The 15709-nt window shown below is 22.0% G+C and overlaps 3 protein-coding genes across 3 annotated transcripts; all 3 read right to left on the reverse strand. All coding sequences in view use genetic code 6, as the record gives it.

Moving 5' to 3' along the window:
• Window positions 1-168: 168 nt before the first annotated feature.
• Window positions 169-5290, reverse strand: TTHERM_00195940 (cyclic nucleotide-binding domain protein; the record flags this gene model as incomplete). Its single annotated transcript, XM_001017248.2, has 4 exons — window positions 169-1534; window positions 1590-2436; window positions 3127-4009; window positions 4064-5290. 4 exons carry the CDS (start codon window positions 5288-5290, stop codon window positions 169-171), a joined length of 4323 nt encoding a protein of 1440 aa, XP_001017248.2.
• Window positions 5291-6072: 782 nt separating this feature from the next.
• TTHERM_000195949 (cation channel family protein) lies at window positions 6073-8957 on the reverse strand (the record flags this gene model as incomplete). Its single annotated transcript, XM_012797909.1, has 3 exons — window positions 6073-7402; window positions 7519-8332; window positions 8408-8957. The coding sequence occupies 3 exons, from the start codon at window positions 8955-8957 to the stop codon at window positions 6073-6075; spliced, it is 2694 nt and encodes an 897-aa protein (XP_012653363.1).
• Window positions 8958-10809: 1852 nt separating this feature from the next.
• On the reverse strand, window positions 10810-15638 carry TTHERM_00195950 (cation channel family protein; the record flags this gene model as incomplete). The annotated part of the gene is made up of 4 exons (XM_001017249.2): window positions 10810-12505; window positions 12553-13453; window positions 13674-14568; window positions 14709-15638. The coding sequence occupies 4 exons, from the start codon at window positions 15636-15638 to the stop codon at window positions 10810-10812; spliced, it is 4422 nt and encodes a 1473-aa protein (XP_001017249.2).
• Between the last annotated feature and the right edge of the window lie 71 nt (window positions 15639-15709).

Here is a 15709-nt window from a genome sequence, read left to right on the forward strand (position 1 = left end):
TTTATTTATACATATTTTGATAAAAAATTAATTTTGAATTACTACTTTAAAATCATGAAATATATTTTTAATTTAAAGTTTGAGCAAGAAAGACATTATATATTATTTACACTTAAAAAAAAAAATAAATTAAGTTTTTTAAAACTTTGATAAAAACTAGATTGATACTCAATTATTACTATCAATATATAGTTCAAGTTCATTATCATTTTTCAACTTAATTTAATTTAAAATTATATTATTATTGATGTTGTTAATAGGATTTGCAGGAGAGTTTTCTTGTATGTTAAAACTTTCGTTTAAGTTATAAACATTTGGTTTTTAATTTAATTGTAAATCGAATGAGAAATTTGAATTTAAAGTTCTTATTTATTACATTCTAGTATCTTGGTTAAATTAATATAGACCAGCTTCTATATTACTATCATTTTTTTTTGTATTGTTAGTAGATATCGGTTACATTTACTATATCTTATGTAAAGAGTTACTTGAGAATGATTTATTTATAATTGAATGTTCTTTGCTAACATCGTCTTCATCCTAATAAGTTTTTGATATAGCATTCACTAAACTTGTTTAGTTCTTTTTTTTATTTTGCTTATTTAATTTTTAGTTATTTACGCTTTCATCATAACCATCTTGTTATTTTAAGCTACTTAAGATTGAATCATCATTTTAATCATTCAAAAAAAATTTACTTTTCTTAATAAAAATACTATTCTAATATTGCTCATCCTCCAGTTCTTTTTAAAATTTTTAAACTACAGAACCAATACTGCTTTACTTATTTTTAAAAATACTTCCCCTAGCCTTAAAATCTTAGCCAATATCTCTTGAACTATTGTTAACGGTTTTAAAATAGCAAGAATTATCAATTTTATTTTTAATTATGATTTTTTTTTTAGCTTCTTTATCTAAAGTCATTAATTTTAATTAATAGCTAAAATTGTTAAATGGAAAATATATTTCAAAGTTCTTAAGAATATCAAAATTATTTAAAGATTTCCCAAAAAAATCTTAATTTAAAATTTCACTTAAGCTATCCGTTTTTTCAACTTTATTTTTTAAATCTAAATACTAAGATTATCTGTTTGACGATAATATAAATGCTGCCTTCAAGCTTTTAACTTAATTTTTTTGGATTTAATCATTGGTTTCTTCTTAATAATTTTCACATGCTTAGCTTAGCATACCTAATAAATCAGAAATTTAACAAATTAAATACTTAGGAGATTTAATTTAAGTATTTCTTTATTGATTATCCTAATTTATTGAATTCAAATTATAATCATATCCAAATGATTTAAATTTCTCACAATTATTTAAATTTTACTGTGTTATGCTTTGCTACCTCATGTTTTTGCTTTCTTAATTAAAAGAATTTAACATATTACTTATTTTTTTTTACTTTAAAAGTGGGCTGATTCTTTCAACAGATTGAAGTGATGAGTAGTTTGGATAATGTGGACTAACATCATAATTTTGATCTTAAGAATTTTGATCATCTTATGTTTACACTAATTTAATTTAACTCCTTATGATAAATATATATAATATTATATAAATGAGTTTCATTTATAAAATTTTACTTTTTTTTGGGGCTTAAAGGGCTTGTTTGACTTTCAATTTTAGAAAATGTATTCTTTTTTTATTTCACAAAAATTAAGGGTGATTTATCATATTAATTTATTTCGTCTTAATATTATGTGTCTTTTAAAATAAAAGATTTATTTTATTATGATTATTGATTTTAAAAATCTTCAAACACTTTGAGAGAATGTGATTTTTTACTGATAAACTAATCGTATAAATTAGATTGTATTTATTATAACTAATCGTCTTAGCCCTGAGAAGAATTTATGTCACAATTTTCGGAGTGGTGATGAAATTAATTTTGAGGTTAAATATTCAATACTGGTGATAAAGAATCAGATTAATGACGATAATTTATCATGTATTATTCTAAATACTCTTAAATATTTTAATGATCAATATTTTGCTAAAATACTATTTCAGCAATTTCTTCTAAATTAAAAAGTTCATTTTATTTGAAGAAATTTTATTTTTTTAACCTTCTACTGATATTTCTTCTTTGCTATACTTCCGTTTTGTTATGCTTGAAAAGAATTTTATCTTTGTTAACCTTTAAGTGTAAAAAAGGACACTAGTACAAAAGATGTTACTGACTTTAACAGGAATAGCATTTTAGATTAATACAAGAGTAATCATTATTAAGCAAGAGTTAGTCTTTAATAGTGCAAAATTATTCTAAATCAGTACTAAAATTTTGAAGTAATTCTAAAAAATTTTCCCTTTTTATCATTAACAAAGTTGTAAATTCTTTTGATCTAACTGAAACGCTTCGAGCCATCCCAGTAAAAAAACTCAACTCTCCAAAACTCTAACCTTACTTTAGTGTTACAAGTGATTTGTAATCTTTTAATTATTAAAAATATAAATATACCTAACTTAAATAAATGAATATACCATAATAAAAATAAAATAAAATTACTCATTAACTAAATTTATTTAAGTATCATTTTAAAAAATGCAAAAAACAAAAATTATTTAGTTTAAAATAGATAAAAAAAATTGAATATTTTTAAGATCAATAAGAAAAATGCAAATTTATAATTTTTTACTTACCTTTTTTAGTTTGAATAAATATGATATTTAGCAGATAAATGAATTTAAGTTTTTAGGTATTTTTTGAAAAATTTACATAATTTATATTTAAAAATTAGTAAAATTATGATATTGTTTAGTACATTTTTAATTATTATCATTATTGGTAGACATATTAAAAATATGTTAATGCATTTAATTTATAATTTAAAAAGCAAAATATTAGAGTTGTATGTTGTAATGGCTGATTTTAGATTTTTAAAATATAATAATTTTTTTATTCATATTTTTTTTTTTTTGAAATACCTACATTTATTTTTTTTTTTTTTCTCATTCATTTTGAGTAAATAAGAGAATATTTGAAAATATAGCACCTCTATATTCTATTTTTAAAAAAGAGGTATAGATCAATATTAAAGAAATTTAATATCGAATAACACTACAAATAATATTTGATAATTAAATTAATATTTTTAATAAATAAATAATTGATAAAATTACCTGGTTTTTATTAATTTGTAGACTAAGTTTCTATAAATATTTCAACAGAGCCTTTTTCGATGAAGAATATCGAGCAATCATCAATATCTCCTTCACTACAAATTAACTCTTCAGGAGTGCACCTATATTCTTTTATTAGGGAGACTATGCTCTGCTTTAACCCGCTACTAAAATATTTTCTAAATACTGGTGAATTCTTAAGTACTATTTTGTTTGCTTCAATTACGAGGTTTTCTCTAAGAGTATCCGAAAGTTAAGATATAATTTTTTGTTCTGATTCTTGATCTCTCTCACTTGCTTCTCTCCAATAATAATCTAAATACTCTCTAATAGCATATTACATTTATTTATTTATATTTTTTTTACTCATATATAAATTAATGACATGCATTTTCTTTGAGAGTTCATTTTCTTCAAAATTAAAATTATCTAAAATATTTCCTATTGTATTCATTGCATAAGCAAACAAACCACAAGAAATAATCATTAAAATTACACAAAATAATTTTTCAATAGGAGTAATAGGTAAAACATCTCCAAAACCTACTGTTGCCATTGTAACAATAGCAAAATAGTAAGCTTCCATGTATTAAATTATCCATTCAGATGAGTATATTGGTCTTACAGTTAGCCATGTTTGTGACAGTCCTTAACCTTCTTCGATTTAAGATAATAAAATCCAAAAACAAGAAATAAAGTGACTTGTTATTATTATGATTAAAATAAGTCTAATTAAGCCTAGTAATTATTTATATTTTCTAGAAGCAAAAATTTCTTCAGATTTATTGTATAAAATAACTAAATTTTTAATTTTAAAAGCAAACGAACATAATAAATATCTCGACCAGCTGAATTAGGGATCACTCCTTAAAAAAATATGAATCTTTACATTTAAAAAATAATTAAATTTGATAATAAAATGAAAAATTTAATTTACAATGTAAGAGACTAAAATAATTAATTCATTTAATGAATGATTCTTCCAGTATTAAATTAATATGGTTGATCTTTTGCTAATTAGTAACCCTTTTTCATAAAATCCAGAGTTCAAACTTATGAATGTATCAACCACAATAAAGATAGGTGCTAAATTAATCATCGTATTGTTAAGTATGTCTCCAAGTTTTTATTAAAATGAAATATATAACGGGATTTATATAAGTAAAATTAATATAATAATCATGCTTATAAAATCCCAAATTAACTTAAATAATTAATTTGGGTGCATTACTGGTAGATTTTAATCTATGGAGTTAAGTATACTGCTAAAACACTCTATATACTTTAAAACTTCTTTAAAAAAGTTAAACATTTTATTTGGTCTTTTATCCTCTTCTAAATCAACAATAGAATATCTTTATTTCATGTTTTAAAACTTGTGTTTTTCTTGCTATGATTTGGGTTTTGAAGAATTTTATTTCTTATTATTTTAAGGAAATTTAAACCAAGATAAATCATTAATTAACTTAAATTGGTAATTGGTGAGATTCAAAAACATTCTTGACTTAGTTTGATTAACTAAGCGCTACGCTATCATTTTTAACTTTAAATTAAATATAATCTTCTATAAATTTGGTAATTTTTCAGATTACATTTAAGATCTTTAAATACTTATTAGTTCATTATCTGCTGATCGTTTAAATATATTTTTTAAATTATGATCACTAATATTGTTAAATTAATTCATCGAAATATTAAATTGATCATCTTTCTTTATTAAGTTAATTTCTTTGTTTCTACCGGAGCTCTCTTAAAACGAAGCATCTTCAATTGCTCTTCTAGAAGATTAATTATCAGCAATCTTGCTATTATAAAAACTATCTCCGCAGCTTAGATTCATAGTTCGCTTAGATAATTATAGAGTATAATTTTAATTATTTATAAAAAATAAAGTCTATTTATAAAAATCCTAAACAAGTTAACAATTTGTATTAAATATTAAATATTATAATTACTTTGAACAAGTTTGAATGTCTTTAATTGTAATAGGTAAGAGCAATTTAAAAATCTTTTTGTTTTTGAATGATAAAAAGTAAATTAATTAATAAACATGCTATTTATCAAAAAATTGCTTATTTTACTTTTAATCATAAACAAAATAGTAAAAATTATTTTTTAAAAATTGAAGCAATATTTTAAATGAGCTAATAGCAGAGCTTTACATATATATTTTTTGAATTTTATTTTAAAAATATCTTGTTTAGGTATTTAAAATTAAAGTTTATTTATTAATCATAATACTTTGAATAAATAAATTAATTAATTAATTTGTATCGTTTTTAAAAATAAATATTCACATACTACATAGTACTTATTATAATAGTTTAATTCATTGATACATTATTATTTGTATATGTTTACTTTACATCGAAAAATTATTAATATTCCTTTCTTAAAAACAATTTTTAGATTAATTTAATAATACTTTTTTAAATTTATTTTAAATAATGATAAACAAAACTTTCTAAAAAATTAAAATTGGGATAAATAAAGAATTATTAAAAATGAGTTGATAAAAAATATTTCTTAGAAAGATTGATTAACTTTTATTTGATATAAATTAAATTAAATTATTTTTAATTTTGAGCTTGATTAATTTTATGATATCAAAAATTAAAATAATATTACTTAATATAAATTTTTTAATTAAACTAACATCAATCACTAATCTCAAATTATATTTATTTTGTAACCGAATCAAACTTAATGTTTTAAAATATAAAACATGATAAACAAAACTTTCTAAAAATTAAAATTTGGATAAATAAAGAATTATTAAAAATGAGCTGATAAAAAAGAAAAAAGATTCCTTAAAAAAGATTTATTAACCTTTATTTGATATAAAATAAAAAATATTTTTAATTAATTTTGAGCTTGATTAATTTTATGATATCAAAAATTAAAATAATATCATTTAAAATAAATTTTTAATTAAAATAAAATAAATCACAAATCATTAATATTTTATTTTTTAGCCAAATCAAACTTATTGTTTTAAAATATATGAGTTATTAACCCTTACTATTAGAATTCGTTTTCATTTTCTAAATTACACATCTTAGAATCTGTGAAATATCTTGTATAGGCTTATTTAAAATCCTAATTGACTAAATTTTTTATTATTAAAACATTGTTTATTTTATTTGTATCAATTTGTAGAGATCTAAGCTTTTTATTATCAGTATTGATACTGTTTTAGAGGCATTCATTATTTTAATCTAAAAGATTTATGTTAAAAGTACTTACTTCACTACATTTATTTTAAATATTATATTCCTCACATAATTTTTTTTTTTTTATAAAATCTTAATCTTTAAATAAATATGAGATTGATTAATCTAAATTATCTTATTTATTCAATTCCTATTAATTCTAAGAAAAAGAGCAGTATTTTAGTTATGATTCATCTAAAGAAATCTATTATTCGGTATGCAATATACTTTTGTTTTATATTTTATTAAATTATTTTTATGTTTAATTTAAAGATGAATTGGCCTAGAATGATTCTTAATTTTCTAAATATTTAACAGATTTTAAATCATCAGAATAAATAAATTGATTTTCCCAAAATTTACTTTTTTTCCTCTCTTTATCTTCTTATAATAAAGGATTTTAACCAGAGTTATCTGTGCTATCTTTCTTTTTTCTAAAAATAATTGAACTTTTTTTGCAATTAGATAAAGAGGTTTCTAAAGGTTTTTTGATATTTTGTGTTTTTTTTAGCTATTTTTTTAATATCTACCTAATCAAGTTTTCGATATTATTTTTGGGAAAGTAAAATAAAAAATTTTTTGCTACGTCAAAGCCATCTTAAAATAAAATTTCATTCTATATATTTTTGCTCAAAGGATTATTTATTATTTATAACAAATCTTATTACATTTTATCAGTAGTTTATGTTTAGTTTAATTTTAAGTTCGAGAACTTCTTCTCATATTATTTTTATTCTTGTTACTTCTAATTCGATTTAATTGATGCAGATTAATTAAATTCATAATATTTATTACTGATATTTTCATTTAAGAATAATTAAGTAATTTAATTAAGAATAAAATTTAGTTTTTAAATGTCAGATTAAGTTTTCATTTTTCTAATTGATTCCTTTCCATTTGTTTAAAGTGATCCTAATGTGAATGATTTCTCAATATTGTTGCTTAATTTGGAACCTTTTATTTCAATTTTAGAACTTTTAGATGTGCTAAAGTTATAATCTTTATTTAAAAGTATCCCTTTATTTAAATTCTAAACCTACTTCAACTTGTTATCATCATCTTATCTAAAATTATTTTATATTAAAATAAATGGGTTTTATAATTTTAATTTTAACCTTTATTTTTATTTTGATAAAATAATAATAATAATAATAATAAAATATTTGTTATTTATAATTACATCTCAAGCTAAATATCAGAGTGACCTAATTCTTTATATTGTTCTTGTTAAGAATTTATCAAATCTTTGTTTTCTTTGGTTTATTATAAGAGATAATTTTTTTAATTTTGATAAAAAGGAGATTTCATGTTTTCTTCAATTATTTTTATATCTTTTTGATCTTCAAATTAAGTAAAAGATTTTGTTTTTGTGTTATTTAATTCTGCCTTTCTTTGTAAATATTTTAAAGGGCTCTCAACTGAAGTGATATTTTCATTCAGATTATCAAAATCTAATTGAAATTTTATCTGTCTATCAGTCGCACTTTAGGGAGAATGCATTTCGTTTGTCTAATAATCAGTCTAACTTTGTGAGGAGTAAGCTTCTACAATTTCATAGTTTGTTTGTAAAGTTATGGCATTCGCTTTTATTAACTAATTATTTAAGATTGTTTGAAATTTTTAACTAAGTTTTCTGCTTTATTTCTTTCTTTCTTGAAGGGGACAAAGTAAAAATTAGTATCTAATTTTATTTTAATTATGAACAAAATGTATTTGAGGGCAATCCTTTACAATATGTCCTAATTGTTTACATGATAAACATTATATATTTAACTTAGAATATTATCTGTAAAGATCGATATTATCTTTGATAAAGCAAAATCTTTCATAGTCTTCTGGAAAATACTTTACTATCTACAAAAAATCTACTCTTTTTATATACAATAATGTTGTAAATTCTAGAGATTTTATAGACATACACCTCGGTTTTCCAGTGAAAAAACTTATTTCTCCAAAACTTTAACCCACTGATAAAACGATATTTGATTTATTTTCTATTAAATTTAATAATATAAAGCATTTTTAATTTAAATAAGAGAAAGAAAAATGAAATTATTTGTTTTTTTTACGATTAATATTTGAAGAAGAAGCTAATAATACAATTTCTACTGAACCTTTCTCTAAGAAATATATAGAACAGTCATCTTCATTATTTTCTGTGCATATTAATTCATCTGGTGTAGCTCTATGTTCTTTAATTAATGGAATTATCTTTTGTTTTAAATCACTACTAAAGTTATTCCTGAAAATTGAAGATTTCTTGAAAATAATATTATTCGACTCAAATTATAAAATTTATTTTAAATTTTCAGATAACTAATTTATGATTTTTTCTTCTGATTTAGAGTCTCTATTACTCTCTTCCTTCCAATAATACTCTAAATATTGACGAATAGCACCTTAAGTTTTTTAATTAATGTTTTTTTTATACATATATGAATTTATAATGTGAATGTTTCTTTTAATAATTAACTCACTTTCATTGAAATTCTTAATTATAGAACCTATCGTGTTCATAGAATATGCGAATATACAGCAAGATAATATCATAGTAAATATTGCTATTACTTTTTCTAAATAAGTAGTAGGAATAAAATCTCCGTATCCTACAGTAATCATAGTTACAATTGTAAAATAATAAGAATTAATATAAAGTTCAGTATATGAAGTATTAGAAAAAGAATAATCTTTCATCCATGTATTTTAATTACCATTTTTAAGCTAATATTTTGCTACTAAGAGCCATATGCAAGAAATAATATGTGCAATCAAGATCATTTTAAATATAAGCATAAATAGCTCTAAAATATATTTTTGTTTCTTCGTTAAATTCATCATTTCTTCAAATTTATTTATAATTTAGCTAATCATTTAAAATCTCAAAAATATTGTGAGTAAAAGAAAGTTGAAATAAGCGGAATTGCTAATGTGGAGATATAATCCAATATAAATCTATTAATATAAATATATTATTTGATTAATAAAATTGAAAATTTAATATAAATTTTTATTAAAAAGAAAAAAAAGTAAATTCTCAAAATCTAGAAAGAAATCGATGTATTATTGAAAATTAATTTTAAATTAAGTTATTTATTTATTTATTAGAAGGAATTAATTAATATTTAATTAATAAATTTTACGAGATAGCTACTTATTATAAGTGCATTAGGTAGAAACAAGTTGTAAAAGTTTAAATTGTAAATCTAATTTCTTTTCTTTATTTATTTTCCTTTATCATAAATAGATGTGTTGATAGCAAATAAGGTATCAAATAAGATAAAGCACGGAATAGAATAAACAAAACTGTGATTATCATTTTCTGTAAATATAAATTATAAAGGTATTTAAAATATGTATGAAGTAAATAAAAGCAAAGATATGATGTCAGAACATATCTTGCCAATAGAGGTAGAATCCATTAGAGGTATATTTTTATCTGCTATATTAACTGCTTTTGAAATAACGCTTTTTAAAAAATTTATTTTCAAGTAATCTTTTATGTATTCCCAAGTGTTTGCTTATCTAATGTTTAAAAGTGCAATCTTTTTAAATCCAAAATCTTTTAACTTATTTTGCTTACATAATATCAAATCATATTTTGAATTCGTTCTTCTATTAATATTAAAGTAGGCCTTATCGTCAATCATTTTAAATTATTTAGATGTTAAGTTTTTAAACATAAATGAACGAGTTTTAATCAACATTTTTTGAGCAATAAACCTTAGCTTTATTTAGAAAAGCAAATTTTTAAATTTTTGAAATGCTCCAGTAGTTTTGCTTTCCTCTTATTCCTTGTAAATATATTTTTAGTCTGCACTTTAGCTCTTCTCAATATTATCCTTACTTAAATCCAATTGCCTGGCTTTATATACAGTCTGTTAAGAATCAAATATGTGGCACTATTAAAAATTAATGTCTTCTACTTTCATTTTGATATTTTCAAGCTAATTTTAACATATTTGTTCTTAATTTATTTCATGATTTTTTCTTTGTTTTTTGTTTTCTAATATCGAATTACTCATATTTAATTTCTTCAAAGTAATTATTTTACTTTTTATTTATTTTTAAAATAAAAATTAATTATATTTTATCTATTTTTCAAATTTTTCAAAATGCTTTAATACTCTTGAATAAAAATCATCAATTAACTAATTGAAGATAAAAAATACTGATTTAAAGCAAATCTAAATTTTGTGTATTTGCTTAACTTTAAAACTCAATCTATTTTTTTTTAAGTAACAAAAAATAAAACTTTATAAATCAATGTTATAACATCAGAAAATAAACCAATTTCATTGGTAAAAAATCTTAAAATCAATGAAAAAATTAATTGAAATAAAAAAAATTCGTTTAACGTTTTTATATGAAAATATTTTTTAGCTGGTTAATTTCATAAATATTTTTAAAATAAATTACAATGCTAATTAATAAATGTTAAAAATAAAATAAACAAACACGCGATATTTTTTAATCAAATTTTTTATTAATATTTTTTCTAGGTCACATAAATATTTGTATGTTTAATACTGTGCTTACTCTATTCAAAATCAGAGGCAATATCATCTAAATCTTGCTCTTTAATTCTTGAATTATTTTGATTGTATTCTTAAAAGGAATTTTCGAAAAAAGTGATTTGCTGTTAGTCCTAGTTCTTAAACCTTTATTAACTAATACTTAAATTATTAGTCATATTATGATTATCTTATGTAATAAATGTGTTATTTTAGTCAACAAAAATAGAATTGGTTTAAAAAATATCATTGTTTTATTAATTCTCATTTTTTTTATTGTTAAATGATGTTCTAATATGATCCCCAGATTCCCCTTCATCTACATAATTCTAATCCTTTAAATTTATTTCATAAGAGGATTTTTATTAGCTATGTTCTTTAATCTAGCCTCTTATATTTTTTAACGCTTTGCTATTTTCTTCGTTATCTTCAATTAGAAATTATTTTTAGTTATGCGGTATTTATTAATCTGAATCTCTATCTTTATTTTATAAGTGAATAAGTGTTCCTTATTCTTAGTTTTGATGATTATCAATTACAGTGCAAGTAGTTAGCTTGTGTTGAAGAGAGTTATCCTTAAAATACTCTGTTTATTTTTTACTAATTGAAAATTTATAAGTAAGATTCTTATTTATAGAGCTTATTGATTAACATGAACTATTAAATTCTTTGTTAACTTCATTATTTTTCCCTATTTTATCTAACTTTTCAGATGTTTAAGAAGTTCTCTTATTTAGCTGTTGAACCATGAGTGTTTTTTAGTTAGTGAAGAATTTACTCTTTCTTCTTTCGATAATTTTATTTTGCTTATCTTTTGCTTCTAAATCAATAGCAATATTAGTTTAAGAGATAAGCTTGGTGTTATTCCTTCCAGTGTATACAATTGATAAATTTCTCTATCTTATACTATTTTGAGTTGCTGAGTTAAATTATTTCATGCAACTCAAATTATCGTACATTGCCCTAAACATAATTTGCTTTCTTTCTGCTTAACTCATTTGCATCAGCTTTATTTATTATGAGATATTATTTAGAGGAAAGTAAAAATTGAAGTTGTGCATACAATCAAAATTTTCTTCAAAATAATTATTCTCATCACAATTGTCATCTTAGTCTACTGGAGTCTAAGACGAGACTAGCATTATTTCTTATTTATTGTTACTATAGTTGAATTAGTTATTCAACATTTTTACATCATTGCTATTTAACTTAGAAAATCTTCGTTTTTAATCTAATGTTCCTGAACCTGCTAAATGAAAACTTGGGATATTTAGAATATTCAAGAATGCTTTGTTATTATTGTCAAGAATTCTAATAGACTTTCTTCTATCAAAGCGTCTAGGTTATTTTGGTATATTTTCATCATCGTTTTAATTTCCTCTCTAAATGAATTTCATGAAATTTTCTTAATTTTTTTATGGTAAAAGAGCCGTAATTCTTTTTGTTTACTATCTAACAACTGGTAATTAGTTAACAATAACTGTTTTTTTCTTTTTGCTATTGCTACTGTTGCTACTATTTAATGTTTCTGTCCTGATGAACTAGTTACTAATAAATGTAGATTTTTTTTCATTAGTGTTATTCGATAAGTTACTTAAAAAGGTATTTTTCTTTTTGTTATTTGACCTTTCTATGCTATCTGAAGTATTTTATTTTCTTAAAAAATAATTTTAAAAAAGTTTTACTTTAAATAAAAATATTACTCTAGAATAGAACCAAATCTAGAACCTTTTCTAGCTTTAATAGGTGAATCTTATCCAGTATCAAGTAGGTAATTTTGACCTCTCTTTTTATTTGCTAAATCTAACTGCAAAGGATAATTACCATTTTCGTTTATTTATAGAGGACTTTCTAAAAATTACTATTTACCTTTTTAGAATTCAGAGTCTTCATCTTCAGAAGTCTTATTATTAATTTCTTTTTGAGAAGATAATTTTTTTACTTAAACACTATTACTAGAAACCTCACTATCAGAGCTATCGCTTTAATCAGTTTTTTCACTTTTTTCTGATATCTAAACCATGGGACTAAGTTCTAAATTTGATTTCCCTTCGTTTTTTGATTTGACCCTTTAAATATCATCTTCGAATTCTTCTTATTTTTGCATTAACTCCTCATAAAATTAACACAAATATTGGAATTCAATAGAATCTGATGAATTGCTGTTATTATTATCATATTCTATTGCTTTTTAGGTTACGACATGTGAGTTTAAAACAGAATTACTTTTTAATATTTTTCTTATATACAGTTTTCTTTACTCTTAGTTTGGACTCCTCATAAAAGACTATTTAAGGAATGTAAAATTAGGAGTGTAATGAAGGTAGGGACATTAGAGTATTTAGTGTCCTTAAGATTTGCATGATAAGCATTCAACATTAATAAGTTGATAATTTTCACAGAAAATTAAACTATCTTTGATTGCACAAAATTTTTCATAGTCTTCTTAATGATTCACAAGTACTTAAAGAAATTCTGCCCTATTCAGAATTAGAAGAGTAGTAAACTCTCTAGATCTAACACTAGCTCTTCTTGCTTCACCTGTAAAAAAACTTGTTTCTCCAAACGATTATCCTTTACCTATGGATGAGATAGACTTAACATCTATTTTAAAACACAAAAAAAGATTTTTAAATAGGTTAATTGGGCTTTTTAAAAATATGACAAAATATTGATTGAAACTTTATTAGAATTTTCTTTAATTATTATATAAAATTAAAAATATTTTTGTTTATTTTAACTTAATTTTTTATTAAAAGTGGTTTAAAAAAATAAAAACAAAATCAAAAAAATAAAATTTAATAAATTTATTATGAAATATTACTTTATTATGATGTTTCTTTATTTTCGATGTAAATTTCTACTGACCCTTTTTCAATAAAATATATAGAACAATCGTCTAGCAACCCTTCTAAGCATATTACTTCTTCAGGATAGCACCTGTATTCTTTAATTAAAGGAACTATCTTTTCTTTAATTTCTTCGCTAAAATTGTTCCTAAAAATAGGAGATTTTTTGAGTACTACATTTTTAGACTCCATCAATAAATTCTTTTTTAAATTATCTGAAAGTATGTTAATAATCTTTTCTTCGCCTTCTTAATCTCTTTCTTTTTCTTCTTTCCAATAATAGTAGAGATATTCTCTGATTTGATCCCTGGTCAATTTACCAACATTTTTTCTTTCCATGTAATAATTTATAATTTGCATATTATGTTTTAATTTCACTGAATCCTCGTTAAAGCTTTCTAAAATAGCACCAACTGTATTCATAGAATAAGCAAAAACACCACAAGAGATAATCATAATGATGATACATATAGCTTTTTCTATACCTGTAACAGGAATAATATCTCCGTATCCCACAGTAATCATTGTAACTGTTGTAAAGTAGTATGCATCAATATATAATTAATACCATGAAGATTGATTCCAGACTGGATACTTTGCCCATGTTTGATATCCATAAAAATCTTCAAATTGAGCTATAATTGCCCAAATGCATGCAATAAAATGCCCTATATATACTATTTTAAAAATGAGCTTCATGAGGGCAATTATATTTCTTAGCTTTTTAGAAAGTGTTTGGTTTTCTTCTAGTTTATTTACTATGTAACCGATATCAGATAACTTCAAAAAAATGGGGAATAATAAAAAATCACACCACCTATAAATCCTTGTTACTTCATATTCAGTGTATGTGATTATGAATATATATACCTGTATTTTTAAAAAATTAATAATTTTTGGTAATTTATGAAATAAATTAAAAAGAAAATAAATTAATTATAAATTTTGAAGGCATATTTAAATAAAAATTTTGAAGGTATTTTTAATTAAAAATATTTGAGTTATTTTACTAGAAATGAAAATATTGCAAATAAAGTTGGGATGATTCTGCTTTTAAGGTAGAGATTGATAAGGGTTAGCCTTTTTTTAATTAAAACACCTTTCTGATAGGTACCAGTATTTAGAGTATATACTAAGTCTATAAACAGGTAAACAGGTACAAAGTAAATCATATATTAGTTGAAGCTTTAGTTTTTATTTTCAGGAAAAGTAATGTACAAAGGAATTTAAATTGTATAAATGAGTATGAGTATAATATTTATGCAATCCCATATTATTTTATTTAAAGATATTGGATTGATAACTGGAAATTTTCTATCATAAGATTTAATTAGTCCTTGTAAAAAAGAACACATAACATATTTCAAAAAATGAAATGCTTCTCTTGGTTTTTCTTTTTTTGAATTGCGAGAGAGTGTTATTGTCTTTTTCATACCTACATTATTTTAAATTAGGCCAGCTTTTATAAGTACATTTTGAGCTTTTGTAGATATTTTCAAGCTTTCTTTATCAAAGCTTGAAGACTTATCATCTATCAACTTAAATTGCTTTATGTTTAGATTCTTAAACATAAACGATCTAGTTGAGTTTAAAAGTCGCCTTGCCATACTTTTGAACTTAATTTTAAAAAACATATCAGAGAAATTGAGTTTCTAATTTTTTCTTTGCTTTGTTTTACGCATATCGTTTATCATTACTTAATTTATTGTCTCTTCTAAGAATAAATTATGAAAGTTAGATTAAGAATCTGATTATTTCATATTTTTGGAGTTGTTTGATAATGAGAGGCGGCTACCTTTCTGATTATCGCTCTGCCCAATAATTGGATTCTAACTATCTCCAGACCTTTTTTCCTCATTTTTATTATAAATATTTTCGAGCTAACTTTCATCTCCTCCTTGCAGCAACAAAATTACTTTTTGCTATTCACTAGATAACATTTATTTTTGAATGTAAGTTCCTCTGAGTGCTGATTATTATATCTATTTAGATAAAAGTCTAAAATTTAGTA

The sequence above is a fragment of the Tetrahymena thermophila genome, assembly GCF_000189635.1.
Source record: "Tetrahymena thermophila SB210 genomic scaffold scf_8254617, whole genome shotgun sequence".
Taxonomy (NCBI): domain Eukaryota; phylum Ciliophora; class Oligohymenophorea; order Hymenostomatida; family Tetrahymenidae; genus Tetrahymena; species Tetrahymena thermophila.